The sequence below is a fragment of the Aegilops tauschii genome, chromosome 3, assembly GCF_002575655.3.
Source record: "Aegilops tauschii subsp. strangulata cultivar AL8/78 chromosome 3, Aet v6.0, whole genome shotgun sequence".
NCBI classification, from domain to species: Eukaryota; Viridiplantae; Streptophyta; class Magnoliopsida; order Poales; family Poaceae; genus Aegilops; species Aegilops tauschii.
The window spans coordinates 440,925,803-440,937,907 of record NC_053037.3 but is presented as its reverse complement, the minus strand read 5'-3'; the positions used below and the strand labels follow the sequence as shown (position 1 = coordinate 440,937,907).

Sequence of the window (12,105 nt, the reverse complement as noted above, 5' to 3'; positions counted from 1 at the left end):
CTGTGAGAAACCACTAGTTCACCTACTATCCTAATTCATACAGTTCTTCCTTGTTTGGTTTACAACTCTACTACCTCGTAATTAAAGGAGGTCCGCTCCTACCATCTTCTTAGGAAGCAAGAATCTGAATTGTGAGAAATCACTAGTTCACCTACTATTCTAATTCATACAGTTCTTCCTTGTTTGGTTTACAACTCTACTAACCCGTTATATATGATCAAATATGAAGATCATTTCAAAAAAGGAGAAAGACAAAGCTCACTACAGCAAATGAAAATAGTACTCCTTCTGATTAATCATAGTTGTCGCTCGAACAGATGTATCTAGCACTGAAATACGTCTAGATACATCCATTTCAGCGACAACTAATATGGATCGGAGGGGAGTACTTGACGATGCAACGAATCCATTTTGGAATGGAGCTACAAGCCTACAACTATTCACCTCTAGTTTGGCTAACTAGTAACCTGACAACCTACTATCGAAGCTGATCATTGATCAAAGGCCTTTTAACTTCATGTATGTCATAACATTTGCATTGTCCATGCTTCAAACAGGAATACTAAAATAAACAATAAGAATCAAAAAAAGTGGGAGGCATGTGTTTACCTTCATTGCAGACGTAACAGTTGAATCATCAATGTCTAGAAAATAAATGTATCCATAAAGTACACAACTTCTGGAGGATGTTTCCAGACACTAATATTAGATCCATAAAAAGAAATTGATGCAATGAGGAAAATCAGCACAAGCAAGTCATTGCAGATAAGAAATAAGACTTCTGTGGATCTCTTCTAAAACGAATAGAAAGATGTTCAATAAGCAGCACAGCACAGGGCAAGCTTAACCAATACCTTATTAAACTAGTTTAACCACTACTTTAACTTGCACTTTTTGTTCTATCATGCCAACAGAGTAAAACAGGCCATGGTGAAATTTGGCATGCATCAGTAAAAGCCTGACCTATGAATTTTATTTTTCAGTCTCGTGTTCCACTTCACACTCTTCTTCTGATATTGCTTCTTCGTCATTAGTTTCAGCTCTTAATTGACTGTCTTTTGCACTATCAGGCATCCTCAAACCCTTTCGGGGGTAGTACTTCTTCCGCCCGAGCACAACAATCTTGGCAGCCTCCTCCACCCTCCATACATCTACCAATGCATTCACTACATCCTGCAGCACACCACACTCCACTCTGAGGTTCCTTTTATGACTAAAGATTTTATAACAGTACGTCAGTGCACAATCCAGCTCTCCAGCCTGCAGAAGGTGTGGCAGGAGAGTCTCATATGTTCCCTTATTTGGGGCACACTCATTTTTTACCAAATCATCATACAGCTTCTTGGCCTCCTGTAACTTCCCCGCTTTGCAATATCCTCGAATCAACTCATTGTAGGATACTGTATCAGGTTTTGGCCCATCCTTCTCCAATCCCTCAAGCACGGCAGCTGCATCATCAATCCTCCCTTCTGCAACCAAACCCCGCAGCTTGGCATTGTAGCATTTGGCGTCGGGCTCCAAATTCCTCTCCTTGATCATCTCCCATACTGTCTCTGCTTCATCCACGCCGACATTGTTGCAAAACCCATTCAACAGCGTGTTGAAAGTAATAATGTCAGGTGAAACACCGCGCTTCTCCATGAGAAGGACAGTCTCAAGAGCAGCTGAGATGTCTGGCTTCTGGCACAATGCGTGGATGAGTACATTGTAAGAGTACACTGTGGGAACAATCGAGGGGTAAGTGGCTGGGATCTCCTGGAATGCAGTAGTGAGCCCGTCAAAATCTCCGGCATCGGCGTAACAGGAAAGAAGGGAGTTGAATGTCATGTTGGATTTATGCTGCGCGGGAAGCTTATGGAAGGTTGCGGCCGCGTGGGATGGCATGGAGGCACGGCCGTAGAGGCGGATGAGGCGCGTGGCGAATCCCTCGGCTGAGGCCTCGAGGAAGGGCAACTGCGCTTCGATGATGGCCTCGATGCCGTCTTGGCGGCCGAGGGAAGCGAGGCGGCTCACCGCTACCTCGAACACGCGGTACCGGTCGCGGAAGCGCGACGACACGGTTGACGCTTGGATGAACCCGGAGATCAGCTTGTCAGGGTCGCGCTGCCGGATGAGGGCCTTGACGAGAAGGCCAAGGGGCTTCGGGAGCTTGTGCTTCCCGTCGGAATCACCTTTGGCGGCGGGCCGTGCGCCGAGGGGCTTCGGGGGCTTCTCGTCCGCGATGGAGCCAGCGTCGGCGGCGGGCGGTTTCGGCGTCGGCTTCGGCTTCGGCGTGCTCTTGGTGTTGGGATTGTGCTTGGGTGGTTTTACCGTTGGCGAGGAGGAGGAGAAGATGCGGGAGAGGCTGTTCGCCCGGGTGGAGGCGGTGGCAGTGGCGGCGGCGGCCGCCGCGGCGGTGGTGGCCATGGGAAGGCGGCGGACGGTGGGGGTTTGGGGCGAGAGGAGTGGGGAATGAATGGGCGAAGGAGGGTTTTGCCGGCTCATTTCGATGCTGTGCTTCTTAATTAGGCCATCAAAATGTTGGCCCGTCTGACCGTTTCCCAGCCCAGCCCAGCCCAGCCGAACCACAAAGAAAAAACCTCGAATACACAGGCCGGTCCATTACCCGGAGGTGGCGCTGGGTCCACCGACCCGCGCCGGCAATGGACAGGCACGTCCGGCGGCTGCTGAACCGCGTGGCGATCGCCCTGGCGGCCGTGGCCACCGCCGCCCTGCTGCACCTGTTCCGCCACCCGTCCACCTCCTGCTCCGGCGGCTCGCTCGCCCATTCCTCCCTCTCGCTGTCGATGGCGCCCTTGCCCCGCACCTCCTGCGACGCCGCATCCCGCCGCGTGGTCGACCCCGACATCCGCCTGGCCAAGCTCCGGTCCTCCCCGCGCTGGCGGCGGCACAACGCGGCCCTCTCCGCTTCGGTCATCGATCCGCTCCGTCGGCTGCGCCTCCTCCGCGGCTCCTCCCGCGTTCTCTGCCTCGCCGCCGGCGTGGGGCAAGCGGTCGACGCGCTCCGCGGGGCCGGCGTGGGGGACGTCACCGGCGTTGATCTCGTTGACTTCCCTCCCCTCGTGCGCCGTGCGGACCCGCACAACCTCCCGTTCTTCGATGACGCCTTCGACCTCGTGATCTCCAACGACCCGGCGGCGTTCACCGGCGCGCTCTTCCCGTCCAGGTTCGCGTCTGAGATCGAGCGCACCGTCCGCCGTGGTGGCGCGATCGCGATTGCCGTCGACCGGCACGTCAACCTCTCCGTCGTCGCCTCCCTTTTCAGAAATTCACGCCTCGTCGATGTGAGGAATGCTACCTTGGATGGGTCTGTGGCCAGCATAGTAATCCTCAGCACCAACGCGAAGCGCCATTGATTCCATTTGTTTCTTTTGGACAATTTATAGGTTCAATATCAAAGAGCATGCATATAGGGTTGCTTGATGAACTTTTAGTTGCGATGCTTGAGTATTCAGTAGTGGACGTGTAAGTACGGCGAATGAACAAAAAATGAAACTACATATGGACACGTGCTTGGTATGTACTGCAATGCTATGTTGATATGGGCGAATGAACAAAAAATGAAACTACATACTCAGCCCTTTTGTATTGGATGTACGCTTATAGACCGCTTATGGCAATTTCGCCTATGTGGAATAGAGAGACATGAAAAGGCGAGGGACGTGCCTCATAAAATTAAGGAGGTGTTTGTTTTGAATATTTCTGTCTGTTACCAATTTACGGTGTAAACGAAAGATGTTACATGCATTTTGTAAATACACGTAGTAACCACCTAACTCCATAAACGAGGCAGGTGAGGGGGCATGTTCTTTTTGCGCATGATTCTGCAGAATCAACAAGATTCTAGGAAATTCTGCAAGAATCTGTCGTCCAGTTCTTTTCTAAGATTGCAGTTTGAGATTGTGGCCCTAAGTTGTGTGCTAAAATGTTTGTGCTACCCTTAGACAGATTTTTTTTATGAATTGTTTACACTTTGTTCTTTCGTACAACAACTGGTCAAATACGAGCACCAAAGTGATTTACAAATATCATAAAGTGCTAAATATTACAATTAGAATGTTTTTAAAGTTCTGTTCGTTACAAAAGAGGGCGAACTGCAAATAGAATAAATAATCTCAAGGTACGAGACTGCAGCAATAGCCTCACGAGTTGCGGTCATCGTACCATCACCTTTCGCTGCTAGAGCGTTGGCACCTACAAACTGAAGGAAATATGCCCTGGAGGCAATAATAAAGTTGTTATTTTATATTTCTTTATTCATGATAAAGGTTTATTATTCATGCTAGAATTGTATTGATCAGAAACTTAAATACATGTTTGAATACATAAACAAACACCGTGTCCCTAGTAAGCCTCTACTAGACTAGCTCGTTGATCAAAGATGGTTAAGGTTTCCTAACCATGGACATGTGTTGTCATTTGATTATGGGATCACATCATTAGGAGAATGATGTGATGGACAAGACCCATCCGTTAGGTTAGCATAATGATCGTTCAGTTTTAATGCTATTGCTTTCTTCGTGTCAAATACATGTTCCTTCAACTATGAGATTATGCAACTCCCGGATACCGGAGGAATACCTTGTGTGCTATCAAACGTCACAACGTAACTGGGTGATCATAAAGATGCTCTACAGGTATTTCCGAAGGTGTTTGTTGAGTTGGCATAGATCGAGATTAGGATTTGTCACTCCGAGTATCGAAGAGGTATCTCTGGGCCCTCTCGGTAATACACATCATAAGCTTGCAAGCAAACGACTAAGGAGTTAGTCACGAGGTGATGTATTATGGAATGAGTAAAGAGACTTGCCGGTAACGAGATTGAACTAGGTATGAAGATACCGACGATCGAATCTCGGGCAAGTAACATACCGATGGACAAAGGGAGTTACGTATGTTGTCATAACGGTTCAACCGATAAAGATCTTTGTAGAATATGTAGGAGCCAATATGGGCATCCAGGTTCCACTATTGGTTATTGACCGGAGAGGTGTCTCGGTCATGTCTACATAGTTCTCGAACCCGTAGGGTCTGCACACTTAATTAACGTTCGTTGACGATATAGTATTATATGAGTTATGTGATTTAGTGACCGAATGTTGTTCGGAGTCCCGGATGAGATCACGGACATGAAGAGGAGTCTCAAAATGGTCGAGAGGTGAAGATTGATATATAGGACGATAGTGTTCGGACACCGGAAGTGTTTCAGAGGGCACCGGGTACTTATCGGGTCACCGGAAAGGAGTTTCGGGCACCCCCGACAAAGATATGGGCCTTATGGGCCAAGAGAGGAAACGCACCAGCCACAAGGGGCTGGTGCGCCCCCCATAGCAGGCCAGCCTAAGGAGGAGAAGGAAAGGGGGGAGGGAAAGGAAAGTGTGGATTAGGATTCCCACTTCCTTCCCTCCCCCCTTCTTTCCTTCCCCCTTGGGAATACATGGCAGGGGGCGACCAGGGCAGGAGCCCTAGGGCCGGCCGGCCACCTATGTGGTGCGCCAAGCTGCCTCCCCTCCCCCTCCCACTTATATATGTGGGAGGGGGCGCCTAGCACACCCCGGATCAATTGTTAGCCGTGTGCGGTGATGTCGCTTGAACTACGTCGGTATTTCCCCAAAGAGGAAGAGATGATGGAGCACAACAACTGTAGGTATTTCCCTCGGTGATGAGACCAAGGTTATCGAACCAGTAGGAGAACTACGCAACACCACGTAAACAGCTCCTGCACACAAAGAACAAATACTTGCAACCCGACGTAAGAGAGGGGTTGTCAATCCCTCACGGGTAAAAGGATAGGTAAAATTGTAGTAGATCGGATAAATAGATCTCGCGGGAACACGAGATGGAATAAATAAATAAAAATTGCAGCAAGGTATTTTTGTGATTTTGGATTAATAAATCGGAAAATAAAAGCAAATAAAAATAGATCTCGAAGGCAAATATAATAAATAAGAGGGCCGTAGATTTCACTAGTGGCTTCTCTCGAGAAAAATAGCATACGATGGGTAAACAAATTACTGTTGGGCAATTGATAGAACTTCGAATAATCATGACGATATCCAGGCAATGATCATTATATAGGCATCACGTCCAAGATTAGTAGACCGACTCCTGCCTGCATCTACTACTATTACTCCATACATCGACCGCTATCCAGCATGCATCTAGTGTATTAAGTTCATGGAGAAACGGAGTAATGCAATAAGAACGATGACATGATGTAGACAAGATATATTTATGTAGAAATAGACCCCATGTTGTTAACCTTAATGGCAGCGATACATACGTGTCGGTTCCCCTTCTGTCACTGGGATCAAGCACCGTAAGATCGAACCCATCACAAAGCACCTCTTCCCATGGCAAAAAAATCGATCTAGTCGACCTAACTAAACCAAAGATTAAAAGAAGAAATACGAGGCTATAAGTAATCATGCATATAAGAGATCAAAAGACTCAAATAACTTTCATGGATAAAAACATATATCTGATCATAAACTCAAAGTTCATCGGATCCCAACAAACACACCACAAAAAGAGTTACATCAAATAGATCTCCAAGAGACCATTGCATTGAGAATCAAATGAGAGAGAGGAAGCCATCTAGCTACTAACTACGGACCCATAGGTCTACAATGAACTACTCACACATCATCGGAGAGGCACCAATGAGGATGATGAACCCCTCCATGATGGTGTCTAGATTGGATCTGTGGTTTCTGGAACTTGCGTCAGCTGGAATTGATTTTCGTCGACTCCCCTAGGCTTTCTGGAATATTGGGGTATTTATAGAGCAAAGAGGCGGTCCGGGAGGCCACTGAGGGGGGCACAACCCACCAGGGCGCGCCTCCCCCTCGGGGCACCCCTCTGGTACTTCTTTGGCCCATCTGGTGTCTTCTGGTCAAAAACAAATCACAAAAAAAAAATTCGCTGCGTTTGGACTCCGTTTGGTATTGATTTCTTGCGAAGTAAAAAACAAGCAAAAACAGCAACTGGCCCTAGGCACTATGTCAATAGGTTAGCCCCAAAAAATGATATAAAGTTGCTATAAAATGATTGTAAAACATCCAGGAAATGATAATATAACAGCATGGAACAGTAAAAAATTATAGATACGTTGGAGACGTATCAGCATCCCCAAGCTTAATTCATGCTCGTCCTCGAGTAGGTAAATGATAAAAACGGAATTTTTGATGTGGAATGCTGCCTAACATGTTCATCACATATTCTTTTCTTTGTAGCATGGACATTTGGACATTTATATGATTCAAAGCAATAGTCTAGTTTTGACATGAAGATTTCAATACTCAAGCATATCAACAAGCAACCATGTCTTTCAAAATATCAACACTAAATCAAGTTATCCCTAGCCCATTATGCTCAATCATTGATCCATTCATGAAACACACTCGCATGTTAGCTACATCCAATGCTCAAGTACGATCATAGTGCCTCTTAGTTGGTGCTTTATAAGAGAAGATGGAGACTCAATTTTTTTTTTGCATAAAGTAAAAGAAAGGCCCTTCGCAGGGGGGAGTAGGGATTTGTAGAGGTGCCAGAGCTCAAAGCGAAAAAAGTAGAGATAAAACATTTTGGGTGGCATGCTTTTCCTGTCAACGAAAACGATCGAGTAGTTCCCAATACTTTCCATGCTAGATATATCATAGGCAGTTCCCAAACAGAAAATAAAGTTTATTCCTTTTTCCATCATACTTTCACATTCCACGGCTAACCGCATCCACGGGTGCCGTCCATACCAACACTTTCCAAGGAATTTATTATTTGACAACATAAAGTAAATTCATTTTTTATTTCAGGACTGGGCATCCCTAATACCTTTGCCGTACTCTCGTGCAATGACAAGTGAATAAACACTCATCTTGAGAATAACACATCTAGCATGGAAAAATATCAGCCACCCCCTACCGTTTCATGAGCGGTACGAGCACACAAAAAGGAAATTAATTTTGAAAATTAGAGATGGCACATACAAATTTGCTTAGAACAGCATGGAAATACCGCATATAGGTAGGTATAGTGGACTCATATGGCAAAACTGGGTTTAAGGATTTTGGATGCATAAGTAGTGATCATACTTAGTGCAAATGAAGGCTAGCAAAAGATTGGGAAGCATCCAACCAAGAAACAAAAAATCTCATAAGCGAGCATTAAGCATAACTAACACCGAATAATGCACCACAAGTAGGATATAATTTCATTGCATAACTATTGACTTTCGTGCTTGCATAGGGAATCACAAACCATAACATCAATATTCTTACTAAAGCACAATTACTCATCAACATGACTCACATATCACATCGTCATATCTCAAAACTATTACAAGGAATCAAGTTTATTTTGTCCAATGATTTTCATGAAAGTTTTTATTATATCCTTCTTGAATATCTATCACTTTGGGACTAATTTCATATGTTGCTTTTGATAGCTCAATCAAATCTAAGTGAAGAACATGAGCATAAAAATTTTCTTCTCTCAAAATAATCTAAGTGAAGCAAGAGAGAATTTCTTAAAAAATTTACTAACTCTCAAATAAATCTAAGTGAAGCATGAGAGCATTTCTTCAAACATAATAAAGCACACCGTGCTAAAAAAGATGTAAGTGAAGCACTAGGGCAATTCCATAGCTCATAAAGATTTAAGTGAAGCATAGAGAACAATTCTAACAAGTCATAGCATAATTTTGGCTCCCTCAAATAGGTGTGTCCAGCAAGGATTCATGACTTAAAATGAAAATCAAAACAAGCAAAGACTCATATCATACAAGACGCTCCAAGCAAAACTCATGATATGTGAGGAATAAAAATATAGCTCCAAGTAAAATACCGATGGTCGTTAGAAGAAAGAGGGGATGCCACTCGGGGCATGATGTTGAGCTTGAACTACGTCGGTATTTCCCCAAAGAGGAAGGGATGATGCAGCACAACAATGGTAGGTATTTCCCTCAGTGACGAGACCAAGGTTATCGAACCACTAGGAGAATCACGCAACACTACATGAACGGCACCTGCACACAAATAACAAATACTCGCAACCTGACGTGTTAAAGGGGTTGTCAATCCCTTTCGGGCAACGACGCCAGAAATAGGCAAACGGACGTGAGAGAGTTATAAATATTGATAGATCGAACGCCAAATAAAATAAAGTGCAGCAAGGTATTTTTGTATTTTTGGTTTAATAGATCTGAAAATAAAAGCAAAGGAAAATAGCTCGCAAAGGCAAATATAATAAAGAAGAGACCCGGGGGCCGTAGGTTTCACTAGTGGCTTCTCTCGAGAAAAATAGCAAACGGTGGGTGAACAAATTACTGTTGGGCAATTGATAGAACTTCAAATAATCATGATGATATCCAGGCAATGATCATTATATAGGCATCACGTCCAAGATTAGTAGACCGACTCCTGCCTGCATCTACTACTATTACTCCACACATCGACCGCTATCCAGCATGCATTTAGTGTATTAAGTTCATGGAGAAACAGAGTAATGCAATAAGAACGATGACATGATGTAGACAAGATCTATTTATGTAGAAATAGACCCCATCGTTTTATCCTTAATGGCAACGATACATACGTGTCGGTTCCCCTTCTGTCACTGGGATCAAGCACCGTAAGATCGAACCCATCACAAAGAACCTCTTCCCATTGCAAGATAAATAGATCAAGTTGGCCAAACAAAACCCAAATATCGGAGAAGAAATATGAGGCTATAAGCAATCATGCATATAAGAGATTCAAAGAAGACTCAAATAACTTTCATGGATAAAAAGATAGATCTTATCATGAACTCAAAGTTCATCGGATCCCAACAAACACACCGCAAAAAGAGTTACATCATATGGATCTCCAAGAACCATTGTATTGAGAATCAAAAGAGAGAGAGGAAGCCATCTAGCTACTAACTACGAACCTGTAGGTCTACAAACAACTACTCACACATCATCGAAGAGGCACCAATAGGCATGATGAACCCCCTCCGTGATGGTGTCTAGATTGGATCTGGTGGTTCTGGACTCTGCGGCGGCTGGAATTGATTTTCGTCGACTCCCCTAGGGTTTCTGGAATATTGGGGTATTTATAGAGCAAAGAGGCGGTTCAGGGGGCACCCGAGGTGGGCACAACCAACCGGGGCGCGCCTGGGCCTCCAGGAGCGCCCTGGTGGGTTGTGCTCCCCTCGGAGCACCCCCCAGGCGCTTCTCCGGCCCACCGGATGTCTTCTGGTCCAAAAAATCCATAAAAAGTTTCGCTGCGTTTGGACTCCGTTTGGTATTGATTTCATGCGATGTAAAAAACATGCAGAAAACAGCAACTGGCACTTGGCACTATGTCAATAGGTTACACTACTAGGAAAAGGCCTACTAGTGGCGCATCAGTTTTGCCTACTAATGGCGCACTACTGGTGCGCCACTACACCACTGGTGCGCCATTAGTATCTGGTATACTAATGGCGCATCACGCCGTGCGCCATTAGTATAGACCAACATGCGCCATTAGTGTGCCTCCCAGGGGGCGATATTTACACATGTGCTTTGCCATACTAATGGCGCACTGTGGGGTGATGCGCCATTGCTATTTTTGAATTTTGAATTTGGATCTGGATCGCGATTTTTTTTTGCCCATTTTTTGCTCGTTTTTTTGCACGATATTTTTTCAAATTTTGTTCTCGTTTTTGGATCTTGTACGTTCTTTTGATGTGTTCTTTTGCCGGAGAGGAGTTCGCCGGAGAGGAGGGCCGAGGTCACCGGAGAGGAGGAGGAGGAGGTCACCGGAGAGGCGCTCGCCTACATCGCCGGAGAGGAGGAGGAGGTCGCCGGAGAGGAGTTCACCGGAGCATCGGAGAGGAGGAAGGAGAAACCATGAGGGAAGGGGAGGAGAGGAGAGGAGGAGCTCACCGGAGAGGAGGGAGGAGGAGATCACCGGAGAGGAGGGAGGAGGAGATGGCCGGAGAGGAGGGAGGAGAAACCGTGAGGGGAGGGGAGGAGAGGAGGGAGGAGGAGGTCGCCGGAGAGGAGGAGGAGGGGTCGCCGGAGAGGAGGAGGAGGGGTCGCCGGAGAGGAGGAGGAGGAGGAGGTCGCTGGAGAGGAGGAGGGGAGTATGGTGGAGGAGACAAGGGGAGATGGAGTGAGGAGAGGAGGAGATGGAGTGGAGGAGAGGTGGAGTGGAGAACAATGAAGAGGTAAGGAGGAGAGGATCCCGCCCAGCCATATATACGGCATAGTAATGGCGCATCGTGGGCAGGTGCGCCATTACTAACTTTTTTTTATTTTTTTGATTTATTTTTAATTTTGAAGGCGGGAAGATAGTAATGGCGCACCGTGGGCAGGTGCGCCATTACTAACTTTTATTTTTATTTTTTTGATATAGTTTGAATTTTGAAGGCGGGAAGATAGTAATGGCACACCATGGGCAGGTGCGCCATTACTGAGTTTGTTTTTTTTTGAATTTTTTTGCCTCTCCGGATCTTAAAAGCCCCGTAACTTTTTTCTGTTAGATTTTTGAGGATTCTGAAAATGATTAACGGGGTTCCCCAGTTAAATTCGGATGTATCTTTTCGAGTAGATGATTTTTCATATAAAAAACTTTTTAATCCGAGTTCGTATACAAAAGTTATGCCCATTTTACAAATTCCAGAGAGATTTTGCAAATAAAGTCGAAATTCATATTTGTAAATTTTCCCAACAAGTAGACCACATATCACATGGGAAACTTATTTTCTTTTATTTTTGACATTTTCATCATTTTCTTTTATTTTTTCTAAAACTGAAAAGGCGGTCCACGCGGGGGGGGGGGGGGGGTGCATTCGGTGGAATTTTTGGGGCAAGTTACTAATGGCGCACCGTGAACTAGTAATGGCGCACCACACACACGGTGCACCATTAGTAGTTTTGAAAAAAAAATAAAAAAAATTTTGAAATTTTTTACTAGTGGCGCACCGTGGATGTGGTGCGCCATTACTAGTTTAACTAGTAATGGCGCACTATCCCCTGGTGCGCCATTACTAGTTTTGAAAAAAAATTGTTACTAGTGGCGCACCCTGGATGTGGTGCGCCATTAGTAGTTGAACACTAATGGCGCACCAACACATGGT

The 12,105-nt window shown here is 45.5% G+C and overlaps 2 protein-coding genes across 2 annotated transcripts; one reads left to right on the top strand and one right to left on the bottom strand.

The window, feature by feature from the left end:
* Window positions 1-766: 766 nt before the first annotated feature.
* Window positions 767-2,464, bottom strand: LOC109776872 (uncharacterized). The gene has a single exon (XM_020335539.4). The coding sequence runs from the start codon at window positions 2,404-2,406 to the stop codon at window positions 973-975; it is 1,434 nt and encodes a 477-aa protein (XP_020191128.1). The 5' UTR covers window positions 2,407-2,464; the 3' UTR covers window positions 767-972.
* A 178-nt stretch (window positions 2,465-2,642) lies between these two features.
* On the top strand, window positions 2,643-3,657 carry LOC109776871 (uncharacterized). Its single transcript, XM_020335537.3, has one exon. It carries the CDS (start codon window positions 2,643-2,645, stop codon window positions 3,354-3,356), a length of 714 nt encoding a protein of 237 aa, XP_020191126.1. The 3' UTR covers window positions 3,357-3,657.
* The last annotated feature ends 8,448 nt before the right edge of the window (window positions 3,658-12,105 follow it).

Bases quoted from the DNA above. Each gene is read 5' to 3' on its own strand.
- LOC109776872 (XM_020335539.4), bottom strand. From the start codon at position 2,406: ATGGCCACCACCGCCGCGGCGGCCGCCGCCGCCACTGCCACCGCCTCC.
- LOC109776871 (XM_020335537.3), top strand. From the start codon at position 2,643: ATGGACAGGCACGTCCGGCGGCTGCTGAACCGCGTGGCGATCGCCCTG.